Below are 10,000 nucleotides of genomic sequence, written 5' to 3'. Positions count from 1 at the left end.
AAACAAGGCAAGAAATGGTTAACAGAGGACAATATCAACATTTTAAAGTGGCACAGCTAGAGTTCAGACCTCAATCTGTCAAAAAAGTGAGCAAAAGACCAGAGTGATGTCATAGATTCGTTCTTGCCTAAAAACCCGGATTGCTGCTAAAAAGTTGCAGTCTAGAATCATTGAGGATAAATGGAGAGGCTTGGTAGGTATTACAAGAACCATTTTAAGAGCTGTGATGACAAATAAAGATGTTTCCACTGATTATTTTAAAAGGGTATGAATAATTTTGGACACACCATTTTTCATTAAAATGCTAAAAAAAAAAAAAAAACACTTTTGGCATGTGGGAGTGTCATTAAATCATTAAATCACATTAAATCAATATTTGCCAGGGGTATGAATCATTTTGTTCTTAACTGTCTGTATGTATATTATCCTCCTTGTGTATCCTCTACACTTTTATGTTGCCTTGAGGAACTCCCAGTGGGTTGTGGTGAAAGAAGCTGTCATGGAATCAGAATGCAAACCTCCAAGAAAGCAATAACACAAACAGTCATTTTGTGGCAATAATAAGCCTTTGAAAAACAAATAAGTACTGAGTAGAAGGTTTGAATATGATTAGTCAATCTTATTAGCTCTCTGTATTGCTTGCAGTCTGTAGTATACTGTAGACACACACACACACACACACACACACACACACACACACACACACACACACTCACTCACTTACACACACACACACACACACACACACACACTTTCATGTTATGCATTCTCCCTGGATCAAGCTAAGGGACCATGAGATTATTTTCTGTCAGCATCTTGGAAGAGGAGCTGTATTTTGGACCAGGGGTATTCCTTGAAGAATTAGCGCTCTACTAATGTAAACTGGCTCAACAGAAACACAACAGCCTGATGGTTATCATCCTGAGAGAGAGACAGAGTGTGAGAGAGCAGCTTGCGTCCTCTCATTTCCCTACTAGCAATGTCACATTATTGCAACATTATATTCTGCACAGCTGTTGGCCGCTCAGCATCTCCTGTTGGGAGATAGGACAACACATTTAAATTGAACGTCTACCTCATATTTACACTTACTGAGTCCAGAGAATGGCTGCCCTGTGCATTAGCATACATGTACAAATGTCTCTTTTTATGTTCTGTCATTTTAGTATCTGCCAGACTTGCTCTCAGTGCTGGATATACAGTATACTGTTAAGATGCACAAATAAGATATGTCCATAAATGCACCTTTGTGTTGACAATCTTAGCAAAAGTTTGAACTTTGCAAAACTTTGAGCACCTTAGTACGATAAGTCCTCATCATCCAGAAGTGCTCCCTGAAACCTTCACTAGGTGTTGTGGGATCTGCTGATGCTTCTGCAGTCAGTACATGTGTGCCTCGCTGGGATGCGCCCATGTGGGTGCGCGCTACATGTGGGATCCATACTGCGCTGAGAGGCATGCGGCCGTGATTAGAGTGTTGAATGATTGGCCCATTGATTGTTTGGCCCTTTTAAGCTCTTGGGCGGCGCCTCACGTGTGAACAGTAAACGTGACATTTATCTGTGTACCTGGGGCCCAGAGCCGAGCGGATCCCCTTTACCTGTCGCTCCCTCAGAGTGTCGGAGACTTCAGAGAAGGATCAGCTGCCAGGCCTGTGTCTGAGGCTCAGCAGAGGTGTCTCAGACTTGCAGGTCTGATCTTTGATAAGATGGGCCTCTTAGTGTGCAGTGAATAAGGTCAGGATACAGACATGGGAAGCTTATCTTACACCCTCTCTGGGACCAGGAGATGCTTAGATATATGCCTGCCTGGGTATGTTGGCATCTCTCTGAAAGAGCTGGAAATTAAGCAAGGTGAAATGATGTGATTGTGAGGTGCAATGCAATGCAATGGTATGGTGCAATATTATATGGTTTACAGTAGTTGTTATTATATCATAGGATACCATACTATGCCATTGTCTAAATGATGTTCTACAATTGTGTAGGTGACAATTCACATTTTCCTGACACGCTTTCTTACGCATTCTCTCTGTTTCCTTTTCTCTCTCTCGATCTCTCTATTTTACATGTAGAGTTAGCCCTCGGAAGGACAATCCTTTGTTAAGTGCTTCCTTTTATATTTGTACAGTGTTGTTGAACATCCATTATTCAATGGGGAACCAGGCAGAGTCTGCAACCTGAAAAAGCAATGGGAATAAATATTTAATGGCGTGGATACGGGTACACGTTGTAGCACGGAAGAGTGAACTTCCAGGAAGAGTGGGAATGTTGTTGCAGTCATTGTGAGGAGGAGACACCCTCCCTCTTTCTCGCTCTCTCAATCTTGCTCTCTCACACTCTCTCACTTTCTCTCTCACACTCCCCCCATCTTCAGCATCTTCACTAACAGCACAAAGACTGGGACAAATATAGGCACAGCATGAAATATTACTGAGTTGGTGGCAAAAACATGTAAATATTTCACAACCCTTCCCACCCACCAATCCCCCTTTTAAAACAATAGTGATATTGTGACCTGCATTATGCATCATTTTACCATAATTTTCACCCCAAACATGGATAAAACACACTCATCCATACTGAGCCGCGGTGTTGGGTAATGAGGTTAGAGCCTCCATATTGCTCATAGGCTGTTCAGATTGCCCTCCTTCTCCTTGCTCTCGCTCTCCTTTTGTCTTTCTTCGCCCCTGGCTGTGAAAACAGAAATATTTGTCATGACAGAAATGGCTTCAGAGCCAGAAAAATAAAATAATCGTCCACCAAGGACGAGAGCAAATATGCACAATATATACCAAATCACATCCAACCAAAATGGGGAGGGGAAGAGCAAGCATACAACTGTAATTCAGGAACAACTTCCAACAGATTATGTCAAAGTCTACAGTATATCTCTTTTGCACATAGTATACTCTCCAAGGCATACATGTCTTCATCTATGGGACTGATATACTTCAGATTCATATGTTTCAATTTAGTTGATAGCAGCATGAGAGATGAAGAGTGTCAATTTGGTGTTGTCAGCCGAGAGGAATCTGTTTGTGGCATTTGTCGCGTCGCTAAATGCTAATAAGAACAGGTTTTCTTATCAGGAAACCTCCCTCCTGCACATGTGTGGCTGAGCGCTGGAGGGATCACAGATTGTGTGTTGAGGGTGTTGGAGGGTGCTGAGAGAAACGACGCTAAATAATGAGCCGTTCTCAAGTACCTGGTGACTGCATACTTAAAACACACACAGTGTGGGAGAGGGAGCCAGAGAATGGGGATGGGAATGCAGGTGATTCACTAACAACTAGGCATGTTTGTTTCCTTAATGTGGGAGAGCGTACAGTACGTCTGCAAGGATGCTGGCTGCTGACTGAGGGATGGATGTGAGATTGGGACTGAGCAATGCGAGTGTGTGATTAATTTGGTGATCATCGTATGCCATCTTTGCATGAAATGATGTAAACGTTGAGTGCACATGCTCACATGCTCCTAGCGGGTGGTGGCCAAGCAGTCTACTGGAGTAGTATACTGTAGCTCCTCTTCTCCAGGCTTCATCTCTCACCCTCACACATCTCCACAGCCCCCCAACCCCCACCCCCACTTCCCCACTCGGCAGCCTGTGTGGTGATGAAATGAGGCTCATTTGGAGCAGACAAAATGGATTAAATCCTCACAAAGTTCAGAGAGGCGTGTAGTGGAGAAGAAGTGGAGTGGTGTCTAGACAAGCCCTCAGGTGAAGGCAGAGGAGTGGGGGGTGAAAGAGAGGTTGAAGGGCAGAATTTGAAAACGAGTGAGTAGACACTGCAGCGAAAGGAAGTACATGATTGGTCAAGGAAGTACATGATTGGAAAAATTTTGAAGGAGAAGAGATGAAGGTTTATTTAAAGATGAAGTCCACGTTTCTGCCTAGAGGATGTTGATATGAGAGCTCAACAACCAATCAACCTCCCTCCTGAAGCAGCATGTTGATTGGCTGGGATATCGCAGGGCTCATTCCAAACCACTTTATTTGTTTCTTCTTCACAGAGTACTGGAAGAGTTTTTGAGTGCACCCTCAGACCACTGGATGAATGTGACGAGCAATTTTCTGAATCTGACAAAAGGTGTATTGGATTAGAATCACAAGCACAAAGGAGAGGCCATTTTGGGCTCCAAGCCTTGCCATTACTGAGCTGTCAATCATATGCTCAACTCACTGAGGTCAAGCTCACGGTACCTGTTCCACATTCTGTACATCCCATAATAAGCCTGTTCTCATCTCAAGCTAGCAGGCTGAAAACAGAACAAAGCATTGATTATCTGAACCCTGTTAGTAATGTGATCCCTTGTGCTTAATAGCTATGGCAGTATTTGTAGCATTTGCATAGTAGCTATCACCTAACCAACTACACCGACTCACACAGTTTAGATTATCCTTTGTAATGTTGTACAGTAGAGAAAGATAGACAAGCATGTCGATCAGCTAAAAAGGACAATAACGCAACTTAAACCTAGTTTGTCTAGTATTGCTCTTGACAGGACACTGAATGCAGATAATAGCGGCCTAATAGCCTTCTGAAAGACAGATGTTGCCGTGGGTAGGGTAATGTAAAAGCTTTCAGCGTGTAGCCCACGGAGATTGACAGCACACCCAGACTTAGGGGGCCTATTACGGAGGGCTTTGCAGCGTGCACTGAAGAATTATATTAACGGGCGAGCGGATGCTGATGAAAGCCATGCTCCTTGTCCCTTCTTTTCTATTTTCTATTTTGATTCCAAATGAGCAGGTTATTGCAGCAGTCAATACTATTCAGCTCTCTCCCCTCCGCTCCCTAATTGTGCTGACTCATAGCGTCACAAATTCATCTGAGCCATAACTCTGTGTGACTGCAGATTTCAACATCTCATTCTGCGCACGGAACCCTGGGCATTTATATATAAAAACAACAAAAAGAAATCAGTAAAGAGTGAAAAAAAAAATATATATATATAAAAAAGAAAATCAGGTCAGACTCCCAAGGCAAAAGCACTGAGAGGAATGCCTCTGCAGAGAAAAGACGAGGCAGGAGAGAATACATTTTGGAGTTGTTTTTCCAGCAGCGCTGAAAATGTGTTTTTCTGTATTCTCGCTCCCACTCGCCTTGGAAAGCTAAGGTGAGGGGTTTTGGGGTGCATAGACCACACAGATAATTGAACTGAAGAAAACTGATACAGCAAATTCATTCAAATGTATAAAAATTTAGTGAGGTCTTTAGCCCACACGCGCTTGCCAAGAATGCACCGTGTGCACAATAACTGACAGGAACTGCCTTAAATCCAAATCTAAACTTTTAGTTCACAAAAGCACAAATCCCACATTTACATGGGGCCCTTTCTAGGAATAAGGTTTTACCGGAGACTTGTTTTGGTGTGTGTGCTGTTCTTTTCTGCGGAAGCCCACCCGAAACTGTGTTCATGAGGGCACGGCAGGCCCAGCCCTCTAATTAATTGGAGCAGTTGTGCTGTGCTGTGACACAGAGGAACGCGGCCTGTGCCATGTGGTCAGCCCCGGAGCCCATGCTGGTGTGTGTGGGCTGCCGAGATGGACTTCAGAGTGGATGGTGTTTAAGCAGCGCCGGTGGTGTGGTGTGGCAGGAAATTTGGTTGGAGGTGTTGCCGGTTTGGTATTATTTGTTTATGGCTAGGTTAACAAGCTTTGCATTTGGAGGAATCAGTTGGTCTTTGGCAGGACAGTGTTGCTTTGTGATGCTCTAGGTTAATGCTTAGGGTCATATTTAGTCAATTAATCTGTGTGTGTGTGTGTGTGTGTGTGTGTGTGTGTCTAAATAATATGTATTTTTGATAACTATTAGCACATTATAGAGCAGGAAGTATAAGAATATTATAGGCCTTTAAAATCTTTGTAAAATCAGCTGACTTTTGTGTTCATCTCCCTTACACAGCAAAAGAGTGGGAGCTTGTGAGCAGAAATGCTTGTGTGGATGCGGCTCTCACTGAAAGAGTGTTGACTCATCTTACTGGAGTTCAGCTTATTGGCCAGCTCCTTTGATCTCACAGGTTCCATCATAGTACAGATTTGTAATTCACTGAGAATGCATCTGAAAAAAAAAAAAAAGATGAACTATAATAACAATCATCTCCATTGCTCCTCTATACCACCTATCTTGGGTGACAAAACAAATCTCAGGTTATTACAATATAGCAGCCACAAGAAGAAACATTTGGATCGCATGCGATGAGTGCAGCAAGTGTGTGCCCAGGCACCCAGGCACGTGTCTTTAGAGGAGCTGCTTTGGATTCCGCCTGCGCGTTTGGCACCTGCCGTTTCCTCTTCGCTTGAAATGAATTGACGTGTTGTGGTGACGCTGCTGCGTCGTACATATGGCCCCTAAGGAGCAAGTCACAATGAAACAGCATCAGCCAAGTTCTCAATGGAGTTTACAACCTTATGAATACTTAAAGCGTTTCAAGAAAACAGACAGGCTTACCATATTGTTAATTGTTGAAAAGCGAATCTGTAAATCTGGATGGATTGAGGGAATGCTGACTTTCGTCTAATAGGTCTGTCATGACTAGACGATTAGATAATATCCAACAGATAAAATCCATGGCTCCGGGTAAAGGTTGTTAACATTTGAGCCTTACTGTGAAATTGCAGCCCTTTCTTCTATGCTCCTTTTGCAACATGTTGATTGGCTGAAATAGTGTATGGCTCAGCCACTTTGCCACTTACATGTAATAGACCATGAGGAAGTGAATTTGACCAAAGGTCTAATGGATTACAATCACAGACCCATAAAGGAGTACCATCACACTGGTGTGACAGGAATGTTGAGAAATGAACGTTCTAAAGAATATCTGGGTTCATTGAATTCAACATAGAATTTTAGAACCTTCAATTGTTGCGGAACTTAGATCGTTCAAAAACCTACACCTTTAAGGGTTAAATTGGCTCTTTCCAGGCTTTCCAGATAAATCCACAATGACGTAATTATATGATAAAACTTTAACCTGAACCAAGATATGTGGTATTGATGAACCGTAAAACATATTAAGTCATATTGAATACAGTATTATTTCTGTTGAATAATTCAGTATGCTTTACACCTAGGATGTCTTGCCCAGTGTTATCCATGTTTGAAGCTAATAGGTATTAAATATACATCACAAACCTCATCATTAACCTGAGTATTTAGACACGCCATGTGTTATTTAAGACAAGCTTAATGTGAAGCACCATCAAGGACGTTCGCTAAAGTTTAGTTCAAACAGAGGGGGGCGTTAAGCACAAACATTTCCAGTGCAATTTTGACTCAAGTGCAAGCTCAAATGACTGAGCAGAGCATCATTAAAGTGCCATCATAAGATTCAAGCGTTTGGTTTGAAATCTCCCCAGCAATCATTTGGGCAGTATGAGAGAGGACAGTTGTGTTTAATATAACCATGAAGTGCCTACACAGGGAAGGAGTGTAAATTATACAGTGTTGTCTCAAAACTTGTTGTGAGTTGTTTACAATGTTTTCAAGAGAATTTTCACCTTTCCCAATGAATAGCAGTCACAGAGTTGGGCTGTAAATAGATGTGCTACTTCATTTATATTTAGTGGTTGGCAGGCAACAAGTCTATTGACAGTTGTAAGATATACTGTACACGGGGACATGACTATACTACTGTAGCACTGTGTTATGAATATAGAGGGTGTTGGTGTTTGGATAGCAGTACATTTTACTCCACTAGTGTCTGTCGCTGTGTTGAAGAATAACAGTCATTTTGAAGTCATCAGTGCAGATACACAAGCAGAGTCAAACAGTGGGGAAGTGGGTTCCCAGAGAGATGGAGTTCCTGAGTTACTAAGATGGAAGTAAAATGGTGGAAAACAATGAGGGTGTACAGAGAAAAGATGAGAGGGAAGATGGCGGTTTGAGGAGAAGACGGAATGGACGTATGGAAAAGATGGGTCGTTGGCTTGGGAACCACAGGGAGGCCCGGGCGATGGTGGGAAGGAGACAGAGAGTGGTGTTGACATGGTAGGCCAGCGTGCTGCTGTGTCATTAGGGAGAGGGTGAATCCCCTGATGGGGGAGGCTCTGACAGGAGCTCGTTAAGGGACCTCGTTAAGAGGCCTCGTTAAGGTCGGCCCCACATAGTTACATACAGATAGAGTTACCATCATTACCGGACACAGCGTTGTGTAGGGGGCACTGAGTAGTGTGTGTGTGTGTGTGTGTGTGTGTGTGTGTGTGTGAGCGAGCGTGTGTGTGCACACTCCAGTGCTAGGGGAATCCATCCTTGTGCAGCCACATGAGGAACATGGAAACAGAAGAAGAAAAGATTGTCATAAGCTTAGAACTTTTGCTGAACTTGTGAGTGTTGCCAGTGTCTTTGTTAGTGATGATGTATGATGTTCTAAAATCCAGCCAGTCTTATAGAAGGCAATTACAGACTGGAAATGACGGGGCATGATGACCAATCTGTAAACACGTCAGAACAGAGTGATTTGTGGTTCATAAATGATTCATTTAGATCTCTAGCTCAAGGCAGACCAGTCTGGTGTTATTTTTGTTTTGGATAATTGACTAATTAAGCCATTAACTAAAAGCACATGGTTATGTGGGACCATACAAGCTTATTAATGTATTAATGGGCCAGTTGTCTGGTAGCAGGAGTGCATCAACACATATGGCTATATGGGCAAATATGCACACCCACCCTCTCACAAACACACGCATGCTTACATATTCACTAGGTGCACTCATAGCGGTTGACGGTTGACTGGTGGCGAGGGCGCATGTCCATATGTCCGTGACCCCTCTGTGGGACATCTGGACAAGTGCAGGCTGTCCTGCCATGTTAAGCCGCCATCAATCATGGGGCCGGCCCACGGTAAGCTCGTGGTGACGCTTTAATTGGGTGGATAGTAGCTTCTTAGAGAATCGGGGCTTAATGGGGAAAAGCTGGCGGGGAGAGTCAGACCAGGCTCAGCCCAGTGATGATCACTCAGGCTGGGGATAATTGGGTCCTGAAAGGAGGGGGTTGGGGGGGGGGCACAATGTGCTCTTACATGCTGAATTAGGTATTACTTTAATCATATGATGGTTCAATCTCTCTCTCTCTCTCTCTCTCCTTTCTACCTAATATTAGAGAGAGAGAGAGAGAGAAGAGAGGGGGAAGGCAGAGAGGGAAAGAGAAGGATCGATTGGCTCCATTGCAGCTGATGGGTCTCCCATCCCAGTCAAGCTGCTCTGCATAATCCGTCACGGTGGGAGTCCACCGCAAACACAGTCACACAGCTACACGCACAGATTGATGGTGACAGTGGTGTTTGATTGTGTTTGTGTGTGTAGAGGTTAACGTCCGGTCTGTCTACCCCTGTGTGTCTGTGTACAGGTGTGTGAGGGGGAGACTCATGACACGTCTTCGGAGCACGAGGAGTTCCTTCAGCCAGTCAGCAGTCCGCACCATGAGGTCATCACTGGAGATCATGTGGTCCACTCGCCTGCTCTTTCTCTTTGCTCTATTCACTCCAGTCACCCTTGGTAAGCCTTCTGTCTTAGCTGCGCACACACACACACACACACACACACACACACACACACACACTTAATTACACATTGCTTCTTGTAAAATGAGATTGTTCTGATATTTTTCTCCATTGCTTATATTAAAATCTAAAATTAACTTGCATGTCAATTATGACTATTATGAATTTCTACCTCAAGGCAAGTAATCTTTTAATCTTTAAAGCCTCACTTGATCTGTGCTTGGTGAATTTACTTTCACAAAGCAGGGGTTCTGCACAGATATGACATTTTGCTGTAAATAGTAGAATAGTTGCATAGTTTACACGAGCCATATTAAGCTTTTACTGTGCGCTGTGTCGTGTAGAAGCACCTGCCCCAGGGCTTAATGGGCTCAACTTCATTTCCTTTTGGAAGATTTGGTATCTTGTTCTGCAAATAGGACATAAATGTGAATTGCAACTGAAAGCAAACATCCAGTAACCCTCCTTCTGAAACCCAAACCCAAGCGCATGCA

The 10,000-nt window shown here is 43.5% G+C and overlaps 1 protein-coding gene across 9 annotated transcripts in view; it reads left to right on the top strand.

Moving 5' to 3' along the window:
* Window positions 1-10,000, top strand: part of adgrl3.1 (adhesion G protein-coupled receptor L3.1) — a 100,453-nt gene that overhangs the window by 19,640 nt on the left and 70,813 nt on the right. For 8 of the 9 annotated variants that reach the window (XM_048265562.1, XM_048265489.1, XM_048265991.1 and 5 more), the window contains one exon: window positions 9,353-9,501. In XM_048265562.1, coding sequence (XP_048121519.1) covers window positions 9,372-9,501 — 130 coding nt within the window. In that variant the 5' untranslated portion in view covers window positions 9,353-9,371. Of the gene's footprint in view, window positions 1-9,139; window positions 9,225-9,352; window positions 9,502-10,000 lie in introns of those variants that run through there. The other variant, XM_048265633.1, reaches the window with a different exon arrangement.

Source organism: Alosa alosa, chromosome 1 (assembly GCF_017589495.1).
Source record: "Alosa alosa isolate M-15738 ecotype Scorff River chromosome 1, AALO_Geno_1.1, whole genome shotgun sequence".
Classification (NCBI taxonomy): domain Eukaryota; kingdom Metazoa; phylum Chordata; class Actinopteri; order Clupeiformes; family Clupeidae; genus Alosa; species Alosa alosa.
This window is presented reverse-complemented; position numbering and strand designations above follow the sequence as displayed.